The sequence below is a fragment of the Ochotona princeps genome, chromosome 7 (assembly GCF_030435755.1).
Source record: "Ochotona princeps isolate mOchPri1 chromosome 7, mOchPri1.hap1, whole genome shotgun sequence".
Taxonomy (NCBI): Eukaryota; Metazoa; Chordata; class Mammalia; order Lagomorpha; family Ochotonidae; genus Ochotona; species Ochotona princeps.
The window spans coordinates 71,284,418-71,311,129 of record NC_080838.1 but is presented as its reverse complement, the minus strand read 5'-3'; the positions used below and the strand labels follow the sequence as shown (position 1 = coordinate 71,311,129).

Sequence of the window (26,712 nt, the reverse complement as noted above, 5' to 3'; positions counted from 1 at the left end):
TACAATGGCAGGGTCCCAAGGCTTTGGGCCATCCTTGACTGCTTTCCCAGGCCACAAGCAGGGAGCTGGATGGGAAGTGGGCTGCCGGGATTATAACCGGCATCCATATGGGATCCCAGCACTTTCAAGGCAAGGATTCTAGCCACTAGGCTATTGTGCTGGGCCCAAACACCTTAATTTAAACAAAGCTCCACTTTTGTGAAATATGTTGTGTACATATTACATGCACCAAAGACTGTCTTATCTCTAAGTAATAAGGGAATATATTGTCAACTACATATTAGTTTTATTTGCTTCAAGGGGAGTATATTTTATCGTACAACAACATTTGGGAGCTATTTTAAAAATTATAAAAAGCAAACACTAAGATAAGTACAGGCATATACATACCATGGTTGAAATCACAGACATTTTACTATGAAACAGATAAAAGTTCGAAATATTCATTAAAACATTTTAAATACATTCTATTGAATTAAAATACATCAAGAATGTGTAAGTATTACTCATTTCTATTTTATGGGCTTATTTAGAACGTTGTGTATGTACAGACATTGAGAAAAACATTTGGACTTGTTTATAGCAACAGAATTAAGAGTTTGTGTCACTGGAAGGAATTTCTGAGGTTATGCAGTCACATTTTCTAGACATATTGATACAAACTATTCAGTGGCTTGCTTAAGCTTCCCTCAACAATACAGCATGAAGCTGGACTTTCCAACACCCCTAATTCTTTGCCTAGCGTTAGTTCCACTGCTGCTTCTCTTTCAGGGTGCCAGATTACCTGCCCATTTAATTTGTTTGTTGTTTGCTTGTTTGGTTTGGTTTCATGATTGTATACGCTTAGTGGTTACAGTGTGACAATTTGGTACAGGTTTTCAATGAATGGAATTAAATCAGACTGGGGTACATTTTTTGGTTTAGCTGAAAACTGATTTTGAGTTTTCAACAGTATTCCTGGTATGCTTTGCTTTTTTGATCCATCTCCACAGAATACTCATCAGTGGGAATTAATTCAATGTGCTGACTAAATATGAATGAACTTTTCACAATTAGCAAGTACTGCTTTAAATCATGTCCTGTTGAGGAGAAAAAATAGATCTGCTTCAAAATAAACTGATTTCGTATTTCTATTCATGAACTGCCCAAGCTAAACTGTTAATTCCGTTTTATCCCTTCTGCATCATCTGGTATAAAGACACTAAAAGGTAAGTACATGGAAGAACATGAGTTTTGGAAAATAAAGCTAATCTTGATTTTCTGTACATGACTTTACAGGACTAAGTCACCATGAGGGTCTTCATCTTCACCTGCCTTTTGGCTGTTGCTCTGGCCACGCATGTAAGCACAATGGGACATAACGTGATATCAATTTATGTTTAAACCTATAAGAAGAGTAGATTTTAAGTATGCACAGAGGGTGTAGGCATTGGCAGCATTAAACAGACTAAGTTGTGTATTTTCATCTCTGATTAGTGATAGTTTGACTTTACCTTATACAGAATGTAGAGTTAAACAATACTTCTATAGTGTCTTCACTAAAGTATGGAGAAGGACGTAGACTTCCCCACCCAGATGGGTTGAATATACTTTTGAATTTTCTGGAATTTTCTCATTTCCCAACATGTCTGAAAATTAACAAAGCTCTGCTGTAGTAATTGGTGTTCCAAAGCATGCGTCAATGAAATAACAGATTTTATTGTTTTTTATTAAAAGAGAAAATGTTATAAATTATAACCACAGAAACACATAAAAGGAGAGCATGTTTCTGAGGATGGAGTTGGTAGGTCTGGACTGGAGCATTGACCTCAAATTATTTACCCAGTGATCTATGAGATATATTAATAGTACTTGTGTCACAAAATTGTATGTAATGGATAATGATGGGGAGTGCTTTACATATTTACACATACATACAAAAGCAGCGTTTATAATTTTAACCTTTCAACATTGCTACCTCCTTTATTTCCAGGAGGAGTTCACACACACCTTCCAGCCCAATGTCTCACTCTCCCCATAAAGTCACCTTGCACTTAGGGTGCTCAGAATCCTATGCTTTCGCACAGGCCCCTGAATCTAAGGGAAACGTGCAGCCAGGCATTTGTGCCTTCTTGAAGATATATCCAATTTAACAGTAAACTTAAAAAGAAAATGTTACCCAAAGTTAGTTTGAACAGACCACCGAAGCAACTTAGTTGTATCACACAGGCTTCATGATTTCTTCTCTCACTCTCCTATTGATAATTTCCCCATTATTTTGTTTAATAGTTGGCCTCCATAACTTCTGTGAAGAGAAATGGTTATACAGCTTAACATGGAGAGGTATCATTAGCAAGGGGTGGAACAAGATATTCCATTGACTTATTGTATTTAAGATATTTTTTTATTTCTTGTTAATTTCTTTTGTTTTATAATACCATTTAATAGGCACTGGGGTCTCTCTTCTCCCTCCCTACATTCCTTCCCTCCTCATTCTTCTTCCCTCCAGTCTTATAATGGACGTCTTTTGTGAATTTTCACAAGTCCATTATGTTGTCACTGAGGTGTCTCCCAACAATGTAGGAGATTATTAGCTGTATTGCTATGAGTCCATCCTTGTACTGCATGCATGAGGACATCTGTTTCCACCTGTGAACATATTAATTTTCATTATACTTCCATTATGCATCCCCTTGAGTACAGTCCACCACGGGGAGAAAAATATGAAGATAAAAAAAAATAATGAACCTTCATTCACTTGAGGTTGATGGACATATAACAAAGGTCTCAGTGTGATACTAGGATGATGAAAAAGAGTGCCCAGCATATTCACATAGAAATAAAATGCCAGCGTGTGTCCCACGTGGCACTGAAGAGTAAAATAATGACTAGATTATCGTTACTTATGGGCAATAGCAATAACTGTGATAAAAGGGAAATTGACAATCTCAGATGATTATAAGCAATCAGTCTCTTATGCATGATTCATTAATGGATTACATCACAAGGTATTATTACAAAAGGTACAAATAATTAGGAAGCGCAATATGGTAGAATTCACAGGAAAAATCCTTAGATTTGACATCATATTATCTTATAATAGGGCAAACATATGATATCTGAGCTTTTGGAATTGGCTCATTTCCCTTAGCACAGTGGTCTCCAGTCCAGTCCCATTTGGCTATAAACGATTGTATTTCATTTTTAATAGCATACTAGTATTTCACAGAGAAGATGAATCATAGTTTATTTATCTAATCTTCTGTTGATGGGCATTCCGGTTGCTTCCATGCTTTTATTGATTGTGCTCCAGTGAACATAAGAATGCACGTTCTTTCTCATGTAGTATTTCTTTTGGATAGATTCCTAGAAGTGGTATTGCTGGGTCGTATGGTAGGTAGATTTTCAGTTGCCTAAGTATTCTCCACACTGACCTCCAGAGTGGTTGTACCAGCCTGCAATCCCACCAGCAGTGGAGTAGGGTTCCTTCTTACCTGCAACCTAGCCCCTATTCCACTAAATTTCTTCCCCCACCCCCCCCCCCAAAAAAAAACAGGACTTTTTAAACATGTTGTCATTAAACAGTATAGACAAAGATTGATGTTGGAATTTTAAATAACTCATAAAATTAATTTTTGGGGGTATTGATACAGGAGATCAAGGAGCACAGTGAGGTAAGGTACTTTATTCTGAGAACAGTTCCTGGCACCTGATAACATGGTAGATTTCTCTGTGTGAGTGACCAGTGCCATTAGTGCTGCAGAATCATGGAAAACTTGCTCAAAGCTCCTCAAATGTCCTGACAGAATTGTTCTGTTCTCCTGATATGTACTTAATATGAAAATCTAGGCGCGGAAAAAATAAAAGGAAACTACAGAGAACAAATAAAATTACTCTTTCATTTTTATTAGTATGCAAGATGCAATAGGGTTGTCACATTTGTAAATTGAGAGTTCAGAGTAAGTTTTATAGAATGTTGAATATAACAAGCTATTTACCAATAATATGTAAAAATGTTGGTCCAATTTAGTTTTCTTTTGAATCAAAGGCTAATTTTGTGTTGACTTACTGTATGATAAATATTTATTGATAATTCTGTAATAGTGCAAAAGATATTCTGAAACATAAAAATATGTATCAATTTTTTTTCTAAGGATCGTGTCAACCTTTTTCAAGAAGTAAGTAGCAATTTTCTGTATCACATACATTTAAAACAATTTGGCATTTCACATTGCTAAAGCATAGATCTCACCTTTTTCCAGAAATACAGGCAGGCAAAAATGTGGCCTTCCAAAAAGATTGGGTACAATTGATTTGCTGATGCTTTGAGTATGAATTCAATTATGAGTTGTTTTCCCTCTTAGCAATATACATATTTTCAACTCTGAGTGAAAAAAAGTTTGTGTAGTCTTTACTGCTGTGAAATTATTTAAAAGGATTCCAAGAAAATATATGTATTTCACTTGTGAACTGTTTTTATCTTGCTTATGAGTTGCCACTCTCTTACTACCTACCATTTTAGATCACCACTCTGAAGTTTCTAAGGGTTATTTTATACAAAAAAGACCAAAAAAAAAAAAAAACAACAACATAGGAATTACAGTGTTAAAAGTAGCTCTTCAATTAAGATTGAATTTACTCTAATTTTGTTTGGAAGAAGGCACTTGCTTCAAATTCAATAAAACCATGGTTTCAAATGTGATTGCCAACGATAGCTTAATTCTGCTAACTAAGATAAAAGCAGGTACTTTTTCTAATTCAAGTATAATGTAATTAAAGCTATATGAACCATTAATCACCTAACCACATCTCCAGTCAGTTTCCACAAATAGAGACTTACTCATTGTATGATCTTAAATACTTAGGCTAATATTTAATATTTTTCTCAAAATTTCCTCTTATTTAAATAAGTTTATTTATAGAAACATCATGTAACCTTTTATCAGTATCTACTGGTCTAATTATAAGTGCTTCAAATGTACATTAAAATATCTGCCTAGTTATTCTAGTTTTAAGGTACCTAGCAGGGCACAGCCTAAATTACCTGTTGCATTGCTCATTTAACAGACACTTGGTGAAAAAGAGCGATGCCTTAGACTACATTCTCGGCTCTGGGATACAACAGTGAATACATTTGATAAAATGCCTCACTCATGACAACTACATTTCAGTTTACCACTGGCAGCACATTTATTACCAACTTGGAAATTTTAATGTATTTCTTATTGACATGCACAGTGAAAATGAATTCTTACATCTACTACGTTTTTTTCTGTATTCAGTTTAGCCCAATTGGTACACTGTAATATAAAATAATGCTATAGGTATTATATATTTTTGTGTATCACTAAACTATGATTTTATTTTTGCTTATATTCGTGAAGGTAACCACTAGCGTTTCATCCAGTGAGGTAAGATTTCAGCTCCTTTCCTATCAGAGAACCAGTCTGTTCAGAAATAATCACGTTATACAGTAGTTGAGGAGTTCCTAGCAAGCACACTTCTAAATATTCAACAACAGAAATAGGAAAATAATGTTCTTCACATGATTTACAATAATTGACTATCTTCATGCTGCACTTAGTTATCTCTGAAAAGGTAGCTGTGACTGTAAAACTTGGTTTTGCCACGAAGGCTCTGCCAAATCCAGAGGTTATCAATTACCTTCAGTATTTGCACATCCATGTAACATGGTTTAGAGGTATGATTCTCAAGAGGTTATTCCCAGATAAGTAACATCAACAACATCTGAAAATTTATTAAACATGTGGAATAGTAGGTCCCATAATAGATAAGTGCATCAGAAATTCAGAGCTAAATGATATATATGTTAGCAAGGTCTCTCAGTGACACTATTGCACATTTAACATTGAGAATCCCTTTTAAAGGACTCAAAGAAGGGATTAGTTTAGGGACTACCTTGATAACCAACACCTGAAAAAGCCAGGATGTGAGGATGTCTCAATAGAAAGGTGAGTAGCAACATGGAGTATGGCCAAGAACCCTGTGACCAAGTGTGTCACGTAAATTCTTCATAGTTCCTGCCTTACATGTTGCTTGCACCTTTTTCCAATAGTGAGTCTGCCTAGAGAACTCTGAGACATTTCCATCATTTCAACAAAGATGCAACGTTTTGTTCATGACAGTGCTGAAGGGGACCATTTGATAACTGTTTGGTCACCTGCCTATACTTTACACGCATATAAAATTGTCTGAAAAATGAAACATTCAATATAAAACATAGTTAGCCACTCTATTACACAGAGTTCTTACAAATATTTTAATTAGTAATAAACGCTGTCTCTCAATACTAGAGAGCTGAGCTAAATATTTCAATAACTGTTTCTAACATTTTGCTAAAATTATCTCAATATCTAACCTGTTAAGTAAAAATATTTCTCATCTTGTTCCTTTAGGAATCCATTGAAGTACCAACTGAAGTAAGTAATTATCATCCAAACAAATTAGCATCATTAATATCGGTTTATTTGATATTTCTCCAACATGTGCTTTGTTTTTTGACAGAAAAAATGAGCAAATTGAGGAAGAAAATGTCTATGTGGAACAGCGATATACTTTTTTCAATAATAGAATTACATTTTACAACTTTATCCTTCTTCCAAATAATCACTTCTTTATCATATCTTCTCGTAGAATTCTCACATTAACAGCAAATTGATTATCAAATTCATTTTCCTAGTGTTGTGACTGGGATACTAAAGATTATCTTAACAAGTAGTTCCAGATTCATCTTTTAAGAAATGTTAACAATATACGTAAAATAGGAAGACGTGCAGACCTCAAAAAATTATTTTAAAATTTAAATGGTCTGCTTAATACAGGGCTGTATCATCTCATCACTACTTAAAGTGATGACAGGGATTGGTAAGGCCAAAAAATGTTTGTGTTTCTCATTCTAAACCAGAGAGGATCATATAACCCATCTCATTTGTCTAGAAAAATATGCAGGCTTCAACTTCAGTTCCCCAAGATATTATTCGACTTCAGTTCCCAAGTGTTATTCAACTTCTGCAAGTTGTGTTTTTCTCAACTCAAAAACAAAGTTGGGAAGACCTCTCTATAAATTTTCATGAGTGTAATGCTAGAGTGTTTAAGTAAATTGTCTAACAAAGTTCAATAATATTTTTTAAAAACCTGAAAATGTGACAATTAGTATCAAATACATCACAGGAAAAATGTGTTCTTTTTTTTTAACAGAAATAGATCTTATTGAGGAATTCAAGCTACATCTCTAAAAGTATTTTGTGCTAAAAGAAAACTTATAATTGCCTAACAGAAATTCTTACACTCTGTCTAAAACCTTCTAATAAATACAATGTGTCTTCCAGCAACTCATTATAATTAAATGTCCATCCAACATTGTTTCAGGCAATTTTAAATATATTCTACATACTTAATGCTGACCATCTATTGAACCTCAGACACCACTAAAGATACATTTTAAGTGATTCCAATTTTAATTTACTCAGTAATTTATAGTTAAATATATACAGTCAAATCAAATAGGAACATAAAGTATTTATACTAGAGTGGGAAATATGTCCATTTATTTCTCGATTGATTTAAGAACTCAAGGTAAGTGATGTTCTGAGAGGCCAAGCAACTAGCATCAGACCTGCATGGAGTTTCTCTTCTGGCTTCAGTCTGCCCCAGCTACAGCTGCCTTTGAAGAGTGAACCAGCAGATACGATCCCTATCTCTCGGTCTCTGTCTCTCTCTCTCTCTCTGTCTCTCTCTCTCTCTCTCTCTCTCTCTCTCTCTTTCTCTCTCTCCCTCTCTAGCCCCGCCTCTTTCCCTTTCTTTCAAACAAATGATTTTTAAATGGAAAGAATTCCATTAACTGTAAATTTGCTTTAAAAATGAACACACCGAACAAAAAAATTTCAAATATTCACACACTATTGCAGGCTTTTGCATGATTAATTTGATATAATTTTAACATTAAGTTTTGTCCACATACGTTGTGGTCCATGAAGAAGGTTCAATGCTTCTACAAATATTGACACTATGTTTTCCCTCCAGAACAAAATCGTCAAGGAGTTCTATCAGAAGTTTTACTTTCCACAATATCCTCAAGTGTACCAGCAACAGATGTTAATGAACCCACGGACCCAGCTGAAGATAACTGCTTATCCTGTGCCCGTTTATGTGAGTTCTACACTTTTTCTTATTTTCTTATTTTGATATCAGTTTTTTTAAAGTACTCCAACTGTTCTAATTTACAAAACAAAACAAATTTAAACAGCATGACAACAAAAATTGAATCATATAGCCAAAATCCTATTGGAAAGAGTTTTAATGATTGTAAGCTTAATTGAGCTTGGTTGTTTCAGTTCCTCAGATGGTTGTTATCTCTCTCTATTCTGACAGAAAGCCTTAAAGGCAGGAAAGATAGAATAATAATCCACATTTTATAAAGGAACCGAAATTTAATGAAATTAAATATCTTGCCAGTGTTCTGGCTCATAATTCCTCTTTTTTAAATAAAGATATTTGTTTAGGGACCTTTTGTGAACACAAGCATTAAGTGGCAGAGCAACAAATTGAACCTAAGAAGCAAATACTTTTTTATAATTATAATGAGCTTTCTAGGCAAAATTCGGGAAACTGATGCCACATCTATCAAAGGCAGATTACATGTCTATATGACATTGGACATGTCAATGGCTTTACTAGGTGACCCTTGGAAATAAAGTTATCAGCATTATTAGAGGAAATAAGAAATTTTCTTTTTGAATCCTAAATGCCTAAAGAACATCTTCATATTCAAAATCGATTTTTATGTGAAATTGAAAATTCTGAGATTTTATTATGTCCACAAGTAGCAGAGTTGAGAAGTTAAGTCTGTAAATGAGGAAGTAAACCAGGATCTTATCATAAACAGTAAGAAAGACTGCTAAATAAAGTTCCTTTTATGAATTTACATCAATATAAGTGGCTACAGGAGCAAAGCATACATGGTACTCTACACAAGTTTGAACTTGGAGGGAATGCACTTCCCTAGAAGTTTTAACTTCTGAAACAGCTTGTCAAAGCTCATATCCACAATTATAGAATCCAAAGTCAGTCTTCAAACCAACATAAGATTACACCGATTTGATGATAATAATTTGGAATATGATATGAGTAAATATGAACCAAAAATGCATGACAGAAATAACTATTAAGCAAAAGTCTGAATAGTGTGGTACCTAGACAAGACACTTGCAAAAGCATCCCTTAACATCTGAGTGACATTTTCTGTTACGTGAGGATCTAATTGTTATATTCTCACAAAACAATTACAATTTACATAGACAATATATGTGAAAATGCAGACTTGTCTGTTACTTGGGATGGAAAATAAACTATATAAAGAGATCTGTCGCTATCGTAAAGAAGAGGAAAGCAAGGCATCTCAGTGAACAGTTTTAAATATAGAACTATACTTTCTTTTCAAATAGATGCTATTGGACTTAATCACCCTCTATCTTGTTGAAACATTTCAGTAGCATTCAGCATTGGTAGCTATCTTCAGTACATTTCCATATTTACAATTCCGAATTTTAAAAGGTGGCAACTGGCATCTACATACACTTGAACTAATCTTAAATATAACAAATATATTTAATTAGAATCATCATCTCAGGTACAGAACCATTTATGTATTACATTAAAGAGAACTTTTTTTTCAAAAGTTTTTTCAAAACTTTTTTTTTCTCAATATTTGGCTTTTTTTTTTACTGGGATACAAAATTGAAACTTTATTTCAGTTTAAATGCGGGGGGGTGGGGGGGAGTCTGAAGAGCACAGCTTATCCAGTGATGTAATGTATATTCCCATGAGATCATTATTTTGATATTAAGCATCAGATATTAAATTCTATATGATACTGTCTTTATCCTAAATTTTAACTTTTTAATGTATAAAGTTAGAATTACAGAATTAGATAAACCTAAAACAGAAAGTACAGAAATAATTAGAATTATTTATGGAAGCAGAGTATAATGGTAACATTTGAAGGCAGCAATATTAGATTTGGTACTACCAGACCACAGAAAAAAAATGTTCAATACCAGTTACTGCAGAGTAAGAACTCAAGTTCATAGATGCACTATTCATGACCAAATAATACGTCACCCGTGTTATGCAGTATATGCCTAAAGATATCCTGTATCGCTTAGAAGTTGCCTATTTTTGTACTTTAAAAATATGGGAAATATTATAGCTGAAAATAACACTTGAATAGATACGTAATTAAAGTGAATAATTTGTCTTTTTTTCTAAGGAAATGACCAGAATCCCCCAAGAGGTAAGGAATAATTACTAAAAATTAATGTAATTATAAATGTTTTTGTTTGTTTCATCATGGTTATAAAATGAGTATCATTCTCTTTACATGGAATCTATGACTCGGCTGATGAGTTATATTTATTATTTCTATGAGGAGTGGAGATCTTACAATTTAGTGATTTTAGTCTTTATAATATACATTCCCATAATTTTTCATAATAAATACAGTTGCTTGTATAAATAAATGTTTAGCAAATCATTTTTCTGAGGGTTTCTTCAAGAGAAATTTTATATAAAGCTTACAAAAGCACAGATAAGAATAAATACATTTGTAGAGACACCTTATAATAAACACTGCATTGTTAAAAATGCTTCTCAATATATTATAAATGAAATTGTTAAAGTAAATCATTTATTTACAGAATACGGATTTCTCTTGTTGTAACACAAAGTGAATTCTAGGCAGCCAATACATTGAGAACAATGTGTTTTAATTCTTTTTTCTTTCAGCGAATCATCAGGAAGATTGCTGATACAGTAAGGATTTCATATATATTCAACTTTATGAAATGCCCATTGTTAGGGAATCAGAAAAGCAGTGTTGTGGTTTCATAAGAGTACATTATGAATTGGCTCCCAAATTCTGCTTCCCTTAATTGCTCTTCTCTATCAATTAACATATTTCCATTTTTATCTATTTATATTCATTTATATTTTGAATATTTTACATTGTTTGAAGTGGTTAATTGTTAAATCTTTAAAGAACATAATTTTTCTTTTTTCTGAAGTCATTTTTGCCTGCCATCGTGATACTAATATTGGCAACATGAAGAAATCCATCATCCTGCTGTGAAGTTTTAATACTGGAAAATGTTATTTACACTTTTATTGTTTTTCTTTTTGATTTCTCAAGGGCACATCTACCAATGAATTTAGTGAAGCAAAATACTTTTTTTAAAAGCAAAGCCATAGCATCCAGCAATAATACATATTTCTGGTTCTGTATTTTTTAGCAAATCAGTAATTGTCAATGTTTAGGTCACATTAAAGTCTACAATAGAAATAGAAGAAAAAACTATTCAGTAATAAACATTTATAAACTTACTTTATAAAGCAAAAGTGAATATGTTTGAATCTGTCATAACATTTTCTGCATCCAAATGATCCCATCATTCAACCTCAAAGAAATACTTGAAATGAGAGTCATAGATTTCAGTGAATAAAATCCTGAAAAATTATGTGGAGCCTCCCCAATTTCTAAAGGTCAGACAGGAAAAAGTAAACCATAAATAGAGAAATGTAACTTGGTTATTGAAAAAATCCCCTCGGGCCTCATTACATTATGTGTTTATTTATTTTTTTGTCAAACCTTCAGTATCTGGATTAACTAAAGGATACCTCGGGTCTACAGGTTACTCTGCAATAGAAATCTTTACAGTGAATTTTTTATATTAGTCAGTACATGTTTGGCAATCTCTTCTTGGCATGCCTTAGGAATTTAAATACATTTATAGCTAATGTAGGTCTGTCTGGTTCTCTTTTGAGCCATGGGAGAAATTAAATGTGGAATGGTTATTAATAATTGTATTTCTTTTTAGATCAAATTCAAGCAGTTTCACCAGTTGGTCATCCCCCAGTATTTCCAGGCTCTGCAGCAACAGCGGATGGCTACGAACCCTTGGTTTCGCATAAACCCCTACCATCCTCTTCCTGTTTTGGTATGTTTGCCCTTTTTAAAGTAGTAAAATTATAATTTAAATTTTAAGATTGTAATACAAAGAATATAAGAAAAATAATCCCAGATTTTTTAGGAGATTAGATGAAAGTTAACTGAACATGTCAAGGCCAGTAATTTTTAAAAATCCATATCGTAAATAAAACAACATGCAGCCATAGCGAAGGTGGCAATGAATTGCATTCATATAGAATTTGTAATTTTGAAGCGTTATTCACCTATACAGATAGATATATGTTTCTTTTTACTCCTTTAATATGCCAATGAATTGGAAAGCTACAACATTATTTAATAGTAAAATATGAAATTTAAAGAGCAAATTTCCCAAGTTCATCTTTATTTAGTACAAGTGCTTTGGCTTAGAATGCCATAACATGAATTGTTAGAATTTCCAACCAATATATTGATGGGGCAAGTAGCACATGAGGCGGTTACATAAATTATCTGCACTCACAGTGACTGTGACCAGTTGAAGAGCCAGGATACCAACCTAAGCCCCTTCCACAGAAAAACTGCACTGCAGAAGCAACCCACTATCTGTGTGCCACTTAGAGGTTGAGGGTAAAAGGGCAAATCCCACCTTGACTGCTTTTGTTTGGTTCTTTTGACAACGTACAGGTATCAGTTCACTTAATGTAAATGTATCAGATAACTTGAGTAAATCGCACAAGAATTTATAAGTCGAATGAAAAAAAATGACTTGATTGATCATATTATGGTGTTAAATTTAGGAAAACCGGAAAAAAATTATAAGCCAATATCAGAAGCAAAATCTAAGGCTAAAGAAGCTGAAAAGAATAGAATAAGCTTAAAGTAAAACTGAAAATTTCCTATAAAGTAAATTATGAAGGATTTATTTTTAAAGAATCATAAAATTTTGCAGTAGTGATTTTGCTAGATATAATTATTTGACAAATCTAAAATCTAATTAATTATAGAAGTGCCTATTATGAGGAATAATAGCATATTTTATGACTAATAAGTTACATGAACATTAAAAGAGTTTCTTAAAACTTGCTGAAATATGTGAATATTCTTATTTCATGAAAACTTTACACTATGTAATTTGGTTTTATTTGCTAATCAATCTCTCACTTGAAAACCATTTATTAATTATGTAGATCCTAGAAAAAATAATTATAAATAATAAATAACTATGCTCTATTCAGAGCCTTAAAAAATGTTTAGGTATATTATATGCAAATATGTCCACCTAATTTGTTTATTCTGGAGTATACAATATTTAAATAATCTATTAATTTTTCTTTATTCATAGGCTTAATTGGAAAAAATTGTTCCTAAATAGTTTTCTCATCATTCAGAACACCTCTACTATCAATATCTTTTGGAATTTTGGTGAAAAGATACCAATGTACAGGCAAATAGGAAGATTGTGTGGAACGTTTTCTATGTTGTTGATTTTATTTTGAGTTTATGCTGGCTGTAGCAGCTCTTGATGGTGGTATATTAATATGCATTGATTACTTGATGTATTTTCACTATTTCTGAGATATTGACTGTGTATCTCTTAACAAAACATTAAAATTTTGAATGCATTTTTATCTATGTAGATTTCTTTATCTTGATTGTCAATGCTGAAAAAATAGGTCATGTTACCAGAATGACCATTTTGATACTTACTCTCTATAACCACATTGAGACATAAAATAATCTGACACATGTTTGGGGTCCCCAGTTCCCAGCATGCCTCTCACTGCTGTTATCTCTAAACACTGCTTATGTATGTATGTATGTATGTGTATATGTTATTACGGATTTCAACTATGGTTGTATGTTCAGTCCTCTTTAGCCCTCATGAAAAAAATCTCTATGATTGTTCCTGCACCCGTCTGTCTACCCCAAACAACTCCCACCAGAGTTGATAGGTCTCCAATCACAGTTAGTACCTAACCACATGGTATCTCACAATATCACCAAAAAGTGGGTCTTTACCAACTAAAACCTTTGAAGACTTGTAAATCAGAGGCTTACACACCTTTCAACAAACATTGACCAACTGTGATACAACCAGGCACTTTTTAAAAAGATGTATTTACTGTTACTTGAAAGATTTTACAAAGAGGGAAGGAAAGACATAGAGATAGTCTGTCATCCACTGGTTCACTCCCAAAATGGCCACAACAGCCAGATCTGAACTAATCCAAAACTGGGAGCCAGGAACTTCTCTTCCTGGTCTCCTACATGGGTGTAGGTTTCCAAGGACTTGGGGCATCCACTATAACCTTCCAAGGCCATAAGCAGAAAACTGGATCTGAAGTGGAGTAGCTAGGACTCCAACTGGTACCCATATTCAGGCTGTTACAAGAGGCGATGGCTTAGTCTGATGTAACACCATGTTAGGTACTTTTCTAAACACTTCTTTACAGCAAAAGGAAAAATAAAGATCTTGGGTTCCTAGTGTTCACATTTTAGCCACGTGGAGCAAACTAACAAGCAAGATTCAAAACATCAGGTCTTGTACATACAGTTGCACTAAAGAAGAACAGGACATAGAGCAGGCAGGAAGAACAGTTAAGTTACTAGGTAAGTATCTGCAAGTACAGCAAAGCACCTGAGTTCAATAAACTGCCCTGGCTCCTGACTCACTTCACTGCTAATGAAGATCTTGGGAGGCAGTTGTGATGGCTCTGGTATTTGGGATTCCTGCTGGCTTGAATTCCTGGCTCACAGTGTCCAGCCCATTGCATGGGCATTTGAGGAGTGACTTGTAGATGGAAGCTCTTTAACTCTTTTTCTATACATCTCAACTAAATAAATAAAATATTTTAAATATTACTAGAAAGCTCTTTAGAAAGATGAAGGCAAGGCAACCAAAAGACATTTTAGAAAGGGCAGTCATAGAAGGCAATTTTGGCAAGTTGAAGTTTGAACAATGAATTGGACATAGTGGGAGAGGGTAATTGAAAATTATTTGAGAGAGCTACATATTTAGTTTCATGAAACTAAGAAAGCTGGTATGTGTGAAAGGCATGGGGTGGACAGAATTGAACAAAAACACATCAGCAAGGAAGAGATGACTTGAAATATTAAGCTAGATTTGGAAATCTCTCTAAACTATTTTAATACTTACTTGAATCAGGTCACTAAATCCTAAAAGATGAATAAAATCTTCAAATTATATATTTATTCCCTTTGTAAATTTCGGTGCACAGTGTTTCCTGGACACTTAAATGTGCTTTCAAAATGTGTCCTTGTCATGGTTGGAGATACCTATCCCCTCTTGTTTCAAAACTATCAGCAGCTTCTTTGTTCTCAAGATGACTCAAGACTGGAAAAGAATCTCTTTCTATGTCATAGAGAATATCAAAACCCTTTGGCAGAAACCACACTGGTTTCCCAGACTGACCCTTGTTAACTTAATCTAAGTCCAAACATTAGTATATCTAAAGATATACTGATCTTCTAGCCCACAGTCCCCTTCTCTTTCTCGTAATTTGCATTCTCAACAAAGCTGGTTTTCGGTAAGAACCACTGCAGTAAAAACAGTAATAGAAATTTTAACAACTAAAATTTGCAATTTTATGTCATATTGTATGACAAAAATCAGCAATGATATCATCCTGAGTGTCATCCATTCATTCCACATTAACCTCTCTGTCACTTTGTCTCTGTCAGAAGACTTGTGCCTAAGTGACACTTTCTCAAGCCACAAATGTGGAATGTTATAAGCTTCCTGAGGGAGTCAGAAAGCCCAACAAGACAGCTGAGAGAAAGACTCCTAAAGCATTAGGAGTTATGTTTTAGTAATTACTGCGATTCTCGTTCTTGGACTAATTTTTCATATAGGTTTCATTAATCCCTTTTTCTAAAATTAGATATTCTCCAGGGTTTGGACCTCAGCCTCTTTGTTGTTTGACTTTATGTATTTTCCTTTCATTTTGCCTGTTTATTGATTAATTGATTAGTGAATTAATTTGAAAGACAGAGTCAGAGAGAGAGAGAAGGAGGACAGAGAGACATTTTGCATCTGCTAATTCACTCCTTCCAAATGTCTGCTACGACCAGAGCTGGACTGTCCAAAGCTGGGAGTTGCAGGTCTCTTATGTGAGTGCAGAGGCCCAGGTACCAGGTGCGTTCTCTGCTGCCTTCCCAGGTGCATTAGCAGGCAATTGGCTTGGAAGTGGAAAATGAGCGACTCAAATGGCACCCATGTGAGATGTTGGCGATGCAGGCGGAGAATTAGCCCGCTATGTTGCCAAGTTAGCCTCATGTGAATCCAAATCTTTGAAACCCATTTCCACTTATTCAAAACAAAAGTTATAAAATGCAAGCTTGGAAATTTGTAATGTGAGTATACACAGATACATTCTGTTTATAGAAATTTAAATAAAAATATCCTCAAGTTAATTAGAATCAGCTCTGCTCTGGCTGTTGTGGCCACTTGGAGAGTGAACCAGCAGATGGAAGATCTTTCTGTATCTCCTTCTCTCTCCAAACCTGACTTTCCAATTAAAAAAATTAAAAAATGATAGTGAATGATTTCAGTGAATGTGAATTGATCAACATGTTTGAGAAATGCATTTTCTCTTAGCTCTTCAAGACAGTTCTACTAGATCTTGAGATCTTGTCTTGACCAAAAATTGTAACCCATGTGAATAGTTCCAACATGCTGCCCATTTTCCAGTATTTTCTCACTGTAACTGTCAGAATAAACTCTGGCCCATATGAAAATACACATGCTTACCAACTGTTGCTGATAAAGAAGCTAACTGAACAAATGATGACTACATAATAATATAAAGCTTTGTTCGCTGTCTGATCACATCACAGTTTGATATTAACATTCATTGCATGAAGTAAACCACTGGAAAGAAAGAATTAATGCTGTAGTTTTTGCTGTGACATAACAGAAATTATTTTTATAATTTAAAGTCTACTAAATAATGTATTTTAAAGATTTTAATGAATAAATTAATTTGATATTTAGTGAAATAGGGACAGCCAGGTTTTGTATTCATTGGCTTGTATACGTTTCTCCAATTGCCTGTAATAGCTGGGGCTGGGGCTGGAGCTGGAAATTCAATACAGTTCTCCCACGTGGGGAGATGAAATTCAACTGCTTGGATCATCAGGGTCTGCTTTTAAGGATCTGCATTAGCAGGACGCTGGTATCAGGAGTGGGACTGGGTGTTGAACACAGCTGCTTTTATATGGGATTCTGGCAATGGTAATCACTATACCAATTGCCTACCCCAATAATATTATAATTCAGATATTTTAGGAACAAAATGAAATTTAAAAGTTTAGACACACATTACCATTCATAGCTGAACTGCACTTTTGGGGGGTTATTTAAATTAATACTTCCAAAGTCATTTAATTTCCATTTATAAAATGTGTTCTCCATTTTTATCACTTTCTGAATTAAAACCAGGATCACAACTGAAGTTTTTGAGGCAAAAAAATTATCATGATAATTTTATTCTTCCCTTCAGGAACAAGGATCAAAACAAATCATATATTTAAGCATAAACACACAAAATTATACCAATTTTATTCTTCTCTTAGTTGTGCATAACAAATCAAATTATGTACTTCACATAAGTTACTTGTCAGTTTTATGTTTAATAATAAAAGTGGTAAATCAATCACAGCAGCTTCACTGGTAAGTATATTGTAAAATTAAAGTTCATTGATATAGAGAAATAATTTATTCCAACACAAAAATTTGTTGCAGCAGTTGTTTGGCACAGCAGTTCACATGTTGCTTGGGATTCTCATATCCTTTATCCAAGTGTCTGGATTCAAGCCCCAGGTATTTCCAGTCTCAGCGCCATGCTAATGCATGCACAGGGAGGCAAAGGAAAACAATTCAAGCACTCAGGTTCTTGTCACCCGCATGGTAGATGTGGATTGAGTTCCTGGCTCTTGATTTCAGCTTAATCCAGTCCTAACTATTATGGGCATGTGGGTATTAAGCCAATAGATGGGACATCTCCTTCTCTTTGTTTATCTCCCTGTGTTTCTTTACCTTTCCAATAAGTGTTTAAAATAAAGTTTAATTAACAATTAATTATCAACTGACTATGTACTACATTCTAAGGTACTCTTCAATTTGGTACAATTTTATTGTGGAGAAGCTACCTCTTATAAACTCCCCTTTAAATAAAATGACTACATTATTATAAAGCATCTAAAGATGCTGTCTTCTATTATTACTTATCATACCTTCCGAATCAACGTTTTCCCTACTGAATCTATGTAATAAGTGACTAACATGCGCATAAGTTTTATGGATTTATAATAGCCAGTGAAAAGACTTTGAGCATTGCATTCAAGGAGCTTTCAAATATGAACTTATATCGCCACCTTGAGGTGAGCTATGTTCTCTCTCAACTTCATTAGCTTAATTGCACAAAATATATAAATTGCCCCAGATTTTCTATGAAATTCTAGACGTATGATATGCAGTCACTAGAACTTGTTAGTTTCCAATAATACCTCTAATGTCGTAGGTTGCTTCCCTACATTCTTTAGTACATGAAATAAATGGTTTAAATATATTCAAAAGAAAACACAAAATAAAAAATTATTGCCAAACTTTTCTTTCACATTTTTATTATTTTTTTCACCTTTTGTAATATTCCTCAAGAGTAAACATACAGCTATAAACATATTCAAATCTCAAAATGACAATTTCACCCATAAACATTACTTTTTTACTGTGTTTTCAGTTTCTATGATGGGTTGCTGGTGCTGCGCATCATTTTGATATTTCCTAAATCATAAAATTGCTCATCCTACCATTGTGGAAATGTTTCTCAAAGTGAAAAGGCATTCCATTCTTATTTTCAAATCAACAAGTTCTCCTCTTTTAAGAATGTAGAGGAAATAGCAGAGGAATAAGCAATCAAATTAGCAGAAAGTAATCTAATTTTTATGTTTAAATATAGTCTTTTTTTTTTTTTTTTTTTTTTAAATTGTTTTTTTAAAGATTTATTTTATTTTTATTACAAAGTCAGATATACTGAGAGGAGGAGAGATAGAGAGGAAGTGGAGCTGCCGGGACTAGAACCAGCAGCCATATGGGATCAAGGCGAGGACCTTAGCCACTAGGCCACGGTGCCGAGCCCCTAAATATAGTCTTGTATCTTTCTATTAACTTCCAAGTAAAAATTGATGACTTGTTATAGTTAAGAAGTTGGATTCTACAAGGTGATAGAGCTTTGTTTGCCTCCTGGTATGGAGAAGAACTAGCTGAAAGACTTTGAAGAGTAACTTACTAACACCATGAACATAATGTTTAATTTATTGATGAGAATATGAAAAATCACATTACATATATTATCTAATCACAATGGTGTACAACAGTGGCAGCCTACATGAAAATTTTAAAAGCTTAAGCAGGAAATCTTCAACTATGCACTAGGTGTTCATAATTGAAATTAAAATCTTCATAAATCCTACATTACAATATCAATGAGACAAATGTGTGCTCAAGGAAATTTGGAGTTAGACATCTCCCTCTACAAAAAGATAAAAACCCTGAAAAATCAAACTTAAGAGCCAAGAGGGTATGTATTTGGATGTCCCTAAAGGGAAAACAAAAACAGAATGGAGCCTCAAACAATAAGAGTTGAAGAGTGAGCAGAAAGGAGAGGCACCTGCCTGTGATTTCTCAGAGTCCTTCCATCAGGAACCCCATCCCCTGCCCCTGGATGGTGTGACATATAAACTTGATAATTCAAAATCCATCCCAGAGAAGTTGGTGTTTCACAAAAGGTTTAAGTTGCAGCAGGGACACTAGCATCCCATATCTGAATCCCTGTGTACAACCTGCAAGTCAGCTCAAGAACTTGGATCCCTGCCATCCACATGGAAGATTACTATATGATAAGATCTACACAATAAAAACTCTTAAGGCATTGATAAAAGAAATTTAAGAAGACAAATTCATGGAAAAATACCCTGTGCATAGTGAAAATATCCATCTTATCAAAATGATATGTAGATTCGATGTAGTTCCTATCATATTCCAAATGTAAGTTTTCACAGCAATAGAAAACAATTCTAAAATTTTCTTAAGCCTCAATTGGTTCAAAATAGCTAAATCAAACTTAATAATGAACACCATAGAGGCATTACACCACGTGGTTTCAACTTACACCACTTGGTTTCCACTTACACTACAAGGCCTTACTAATCCAAACAAACTATGACCTAAAACACATAGATCAACAAAATAAAATATGATTCCTAAAATAAACTCAAACATCTGTAGACAAACAATATTTGGCAGAGTTGTCAAGAATATGTAATGAGAAAAGGATAGTCTCTTCAAGAATGATATTAGCAAAATTGTATTTCCACAGCAAAAATAAAAAATAAGAATCATTATACCACCTATGAAACCTGACTAAAAATAAATTAAATATATATTTATATAAATAAAATAAATATATATGCATATATACCAGGATTATAAACCTACTGAGGAAAAAACATTGATATAAAGTTCCATGACCCTGTTTTAACAATATATTTTGTAGGATCTCTAAAACCAGAGCACAGGAAAAGTACACAAGTTAGACTGTATAAAATTCAAAATATTTTGCATAGTGAAGGAGCAAATCAACAAAATTAACAGTATACCATGAAATAGTGGAAAAGAATGACAAACCACATACCAAATGAGGTACGCATACCTTTCTTACATATAGCTGTTTTTTTTCCCAATTAGTCACTTTTGTATGGAACCTTAATTAAATGTTTTCTCAATTCTAGCACACATTTTAACTTGACACTGAGTCCATTTCATTTAATTTTGTATAAATAAACCCTCATTTGATAAGCTAATTTAGAATTTTCACATATTATAGTAACTTGTGATAAGAGTTAGGTTGCTATCAAAAGGCAGAGAGTCAGTCTAACAAGGATACAAAATCTAGGTCTCCTGCCTTGAACTGTTTTTCAGAGAATGGTCCAAGAGAGCTTACATGGAAACATTCCACATATCGGAAACCAGAATAATTCAAACAAGGATCCATTGAAGCTGGAAGAACCAATAAACCAGTTTGAATCAGACTTCTGAGTGTACAACATGCAAAGACATATATTACTTTCAAGAAAGGCCCTCCTTCTTGTCTGTGTCCTGGGCACTTCACTAACCCTTGCTGTAAATGGCCTAGCAAACCGCTTCTAACAGGCAGTTTCCTTAGGGAACTACACCTTACCACTGTCTCCTTTACTCTTCAAAATTAAATAAAGCTTCCAATGGAATAGTTCAGTTATAACTCCAATAAATAGGTAAGACAGTGGTATTTTTAACTGTTCTCATAGAAGAGGAAGAAGAGAAAGAAGGAGGAGGAAGAGAAAGAAAGAAAGAAAGAAAGAAGGAAGGAAGGAAGGAAGGAAGGAAGGAAGGAAGGAAGGAAGGAAGGAAGGAAAGAAAGAAAGAAAGAAAGAAAGAAAGAAAGAAAGAAAGAAAGAAAGAAAGAAAGAAAGAAAGAAAGAAAAGAGAAAAAGTCTGAGAGCATCTGCTGCTTGAGAGTAATTATTTGAAAACATTCCCAGTGCTTCTTGATTCAACCAGCTGAGTCCGAAAGGAAATTGTTTGCGTGCAAGTGTACCCTCAACTAAATTATCTTTCTTAATCTGTTGGGTATTCAATCCTGTTATTGACCTTTTCCTTTTCGGAGAGAGAGTTAGCTATCCTCTCTGTAACTTCCAAAGCCATTCAGGAACTTCATTATCAAGCTTTCAGTATACCCCTTCTTCACTCACTAATAGGAAACAATCTGCTCTTGTTCTCTGTGGAAAATCTGGAGGCAAATAAAAACCATCAGCCTCCAAATCAGATTCTTCCTCAAGGGCCCAAGGACTGAACCCACTTGGAACTTCAGGAAGAAGCTTCTGGCTCCTGGTTTCAGATTGGCTAGACTCCAACCATTGTGGCCATTTGGGGAGTGACCCAGTGGATAGAAGTTTTCTTTCTCTTTCTCTCTCTCTCTGTAACTCCACTCTCCAAATAAAAATAAATAAATCTTTAGAAGACAAAAATGAATGACCATTTTAAATCCCAAAATTTACTGGCCCATTTTACTATGCAAGGTGACCGAACAATTTAAAAGAGATTCTCAAATGCTAGGTTCGCTTTATTAATATGGGTTTGTGGTTAAGGAATATTTTGCCATTGGAGATTTAGACACATAAAACCGGAAAACCTCGGATACACCTTGGCCAAGGACCACATCCTTATTACATCACATACCAGTGTCTCCCTTTTGTGTCCGGTAAGTGAAACACCTTGACATTTTCAAGGGCGTAGTATTTATCTTGTAGTGTAATGAATCTCTCTTCCTTTACTGGAAAGCAGTAGTATTTGTTCTGGTACATCAGTTTTCGTAAGTCATTCACTGGTTGTGGGATATAGGATTACAGATAAGATTAAGAATGCCATTCTTGTGTCTAAAGCTGGCAGTTCTTATTTAATAATATCCAACATAATCCACCCACTTCCTATCTTCTTGAATAAATTGAATAATGTCTACAACCTCGTGTTCCAACATAAACTACAGGGTGTATCAACTTTTATTTGACTTACACCTTAGTTCACACAGAAAAACAGTGTGTGAATTTTGTATTTTCATGTTTGTTTATTTACTTATGTGAACTGGTAAGTTAAAATTGTGTATATTTATCCAGTACACGTTATTTTTATGTAAAAATACATTTTTCTCTGACTACATCTAACTGCTCAATACATTCATTATCTCACAAATGTGCCATTTGTTGTGATACAAACAGTTAAAATCTTCTCAGCAATTTTCAAATAAATAAAAAGTTGTTACTGAGTATAATCATTGTATTGTATCTGCTACACTCTTCACTTTCACGTAACAGAAATTGAGTATGCCTTGATCAACATCCGTCCAATTTTATACTGTTTCCAGATCCTTGATAACCACTGTTCTTTCGACTGCTTCTGTGACTTTGATGTTTTAGATTCAACATTTACGTGAGATCCTGTTACCTTGTCTTTATTGATTTATTTCACTTAGCATAATGCCTTCCTGATTCATCAATGTGGTTGCAAAGGAGGCAATTTATTTCTTTGTTAAAACTAAGAAGTATTCCATTGTGTATATAGACCATATTTTCTGTGGTGCACATTCATGTATTAACTCTTTGACTGAAAACATTATCTTAGCTACTATGGATGATGAACACAAGAGTGCAGAAATCTCAACGAAACAGTGATTTCATTGTGTTTAGATGCATATACCCAAAAGAGAAGGTACTGGTGTAAATGGTAGTTATAATTTTAATTTCCTGAAGAAACAAAATTAGTTTTCCATAATAGTGGTGTGAATTTGCACTTCCACTAACAATGCTCAAAGATTATCCTTACTCAATATCCTTGCAAAGTTGTCATCTCTTGATATTTTTGATGACAGGATGCTAATAACAGTGAGATGATGTTCTCACTTATATGGAAACAATATTATTAAAATTAAAATTCTAAACATTTTATATGCCCCTTGCCCATATATTCCTCTTTATCTACTCAGCAAACTGCCCACAGTGCCTAACAAAGTGTTCAAAGTCTATTATTGCAAGGAATGTGCGAATTAGCAACAAAATATGGAGGAAGAAAGAAAACCTGGAAGAACTAAAACATTATCAAAGATGTCAAAGGCATTTTGAAGCTGTCCATCTTAACAACACATATTTCAAATGGTTACTTAAAAGGAAGCTGCACATCTATTGTACTCAAAGCTCAAATGACAAAAAAATTCACTTGATTACCTATTTTTTACAATCAAATATATGTATCCATTTATTTATGGCTTTGAAAAAAATGCTCAATTTTCAATAGTGAAGGAAACTAACTTATTGTAATGGGAATCTGAAAGCTTGCTGATTGCCTGATAGTATTACGTAAACATATCCATATAAATAATTTGTTATAACTAGTTTATAGTTTCCAGTTTATTTATTTTCATTTTATTGAAAGCAGAGAGACAGAAACAGATAAATAAACACAGAGATGGAGAGAGATCATCTATCTGTTTGATTATTCTCCAAATGCCGTCAATAGCTGGGACTACGACAAGCTGAGGTCAGGAACTCAGAATTGAAACTGGGTCTTCATGTAGGTGACATGAGTAATAATTATCTACAATTCTATTTATGCAGGAGAAACACACATAAACCATAAACTTTAATTTTTTTAAATTACTTATTTGAGATGTCTACAGCCAGAGAGAGATCAACATCAGCTAATATCTGCTGATTGTCTGACTAGATGCCTACCATGACCCAGGGCTAGCTACAGCCAAAACTGGAAGCTGAGAATACAATCCAAGTCTGTCATGAGAGTAGCAGAAACCCAATAACTATGAGTCTTCACTGGCTGCCTCCCAAAACCCAAGATATCAGGAAGCTGAAGTTAAGGAACTGGAAGCAACTGTTAAACTCGTGTATTCCGACAGACTTGACAGAGTTTAACTACTAGGCCCGACTATCCACCCTGTCTTATAATTTTTCCTTGGTTGCTTATAGTCTGTAATTTCTTCCTTTACACCTTGCTTCAGTCTTTTTTTTTTATTACCACCCCTACTGTCTGAGCATTCTTTCCTAAATGAATCGGCACACTGTCATTCTTCTACATAGTTATTCTCTGTTGTTTTGCAGAATAATAACCTCTCCTAAGTTTTCTCTGTGTCAGTGTCATGAATATCAACCTAAAATGCAACCCTCCCATCTCACATGCTGGACTGAAGTTTTCTGTGCCACTCTCAGTCTGCACACCAACATGTAAGCTGTTTGAGCCCAGATCAGTCTACCGTCCGGCACTGTGCACTTACATGGATTTCTGCTCTGCCACCACAGACCATTTTCTCCCATGTTCATGTCTGAGCCGGCCTCCATTCCCTCCCGTTACCTGCTGTTATTTCTAGAATTCCCCTCATATTTTAGGATGTAGCATGACACTTATCCCAAACTTCATCTATACTTCTATTTATGTAATCTAGATGATATAAGGGATTTTCAGTTCATGGAAAATGTATAGTATGAACTATACATAAAATCCCACTTTTTTTTTTTACAAATAAACTATATTTCAATTCTATCTCTCACAAACTTTGCAGTACCTTAATGTATAATTCCGATATTTTAATAGTATTTTGAGTTTTGAGTAAGTTCCCATTTTGGTCAGCATGTCTTTTATGAAGTCATCAACATTAAGGTCCTTGAACTATAGGTAGATGTCTTTGTTCTCTCCGTATCACGAGGTTCATTTTGCCTTGTCATTTAGAATTCCTGTATATTCTGAAAAAAATACCTGAGTGAGCTGTTATGTTATCACTGAAATTTATCAGAAATCAAACAAATCAAGGTTTGTATTCATTATCTTTACACTTGTTCTTGTAGTGTCAAGTCTGCCAGAATTTGAGAAAATATGGAGGATTACTTTTTTTTATCTCTTCATTTTGTCAATTAGGCTTTTATGTATGTATGGGTTTATTTAACTACAATACACCTACTACTTTCATCAAATAATCTTATAAAATTTCATACATTCACAGATTTTTGCCTCAAAATCAAAGTCAAAACTGTTGATGCTGCAAACTGGCTGGATGGGAGTGCAAAGCTTCCAGAAAGTTCTAACATGTAAAAATCATTGGACTAAAGAGTCAATAGTTCCTGACTTAAGTCCAATTTTATCTGCCAACCTATCTCAGATTTCTCTGGATCACTCTTCAACTTCTGTTAGTATTGGAACACCTTTTTCCATCTGTGTTCATGGAATTGTACTACTACGAAATACTTACATAATTATAATGGCAAGAATCCAAAGGTTTATATGCTCTCCTCGGAGTTTGGTGTTCCAAAGGAGTTATGAAACCATAGTTTGACACATCAGTAATAAGGAAATAAGGAAAGTAGGACAAAACACAATAGAAAGGAAGAAGGAAGAAGAAAAATGGGTAGATATTTGAATCTAATAAGCCATTTTTCTTAGGACTTGGAAAACACACTGTTTAAATTTCTATTTACTACCAGTTATATAATGTCTTTAAACAAAAACAATGTTTAGTGCAAATTAAATTATCTATAGAAATTCTGTAGCAATTCTCATCCCCTGGTTCACTCTGCCAAATGATTGCAACAATGACAGTAGACTGCACTTACAGACTTCTCAGACAATACAAACATGCATTATAATTTAATTATAGCAGCAGAGAGCTACTTGTAATTTTACTTTCAACTATATTAAAAGTTAATGTTATTTAGGGTTTTTTTTCTTTTCTGCCCTGTGAAAGTTTTTTTCATTTCTCCTCTTTCAAAATTACCTCAAGAAGCAAATGCAGTTATGCATAACCTATTTGTGAACCACTTACTCTTTATATCAGCAGAAACATTAGAGAAGACATTACTATGGAAGCATTCTGTTAGAAAAATATGAATACAATTTTATGTCATGCACATATTTTTCTTATTTAATGTTTATTTTACGTTCAGAATCAGAATTTGTTAAAATGTCAGCTTAACAGAGCCATCAAATCCCACTTTCCCCACCTGGACAATAAATGGGTTTGCCTGAGGAAATCCTGTTATTCTGGTATAATAAATTATAGTGTATGCCTAATTCAAGATGTTAAGTGCATGTATGATACTCTGTATTTCACTTCTGTATTTTAAGGGATGTTACTGCTTATATGGACTGCAATAAGTGA

General features: G+C 34.0%; 1 protein-coding gene across 1 annotated transcript; it reads left to right on the top strand.

Moving 5' to 3' along the window:
• The first annotated feature begins 1,290 nt into the window (after positions 1-1,290).
• LOC101519563 (alpha-S2-casein-like A) lies at positions 1,291-12,813 on the top strand. The gene is made up of 8 exons (XM_058666651.1): positions 1,291-1,341; positions 5,364-5,390; positions 6,396-6,418; positions 6,505-6,549; positions 8,025-8,148; positions 10,783-10,809; positions 11,871-11,990; positions 12,739-12,813. The coding sequence occupies exons 1-8, from the start codon at positions 1,291-1,293 to the stop codon at positions 12,811-12,813; spliced, it is 492 nt and encodes a 163-aa protein (XP_058522634.1).
• The last annotated feature ends 13,899 nt before the right edge of the window (positions 12,814-26,712 follow it).

Coding starts and splice junctions, on each gene's coding strand:
- LOC101519563 (XM_058666651.1), top strand. CDS start 1,291: ATGAGGGTCTTCATCTTCACCTGCCTTTTGGCTGTTGCTCTGGCCACG. Junction 1,342..5,363: donor CTGTTGCTCTGGCCACGCAT/GTAAGCACAATG, acceptor ATATTCGTGAAG/GTAACCACTAGCGTTTCATC. Junction 6,419..6,504: donor TCCATTGAAGTACCAACTGA/AGTAAGTAATTA, acceptor GTTTTTTGACAG/AAAAAATGAGCAAATTGAGG.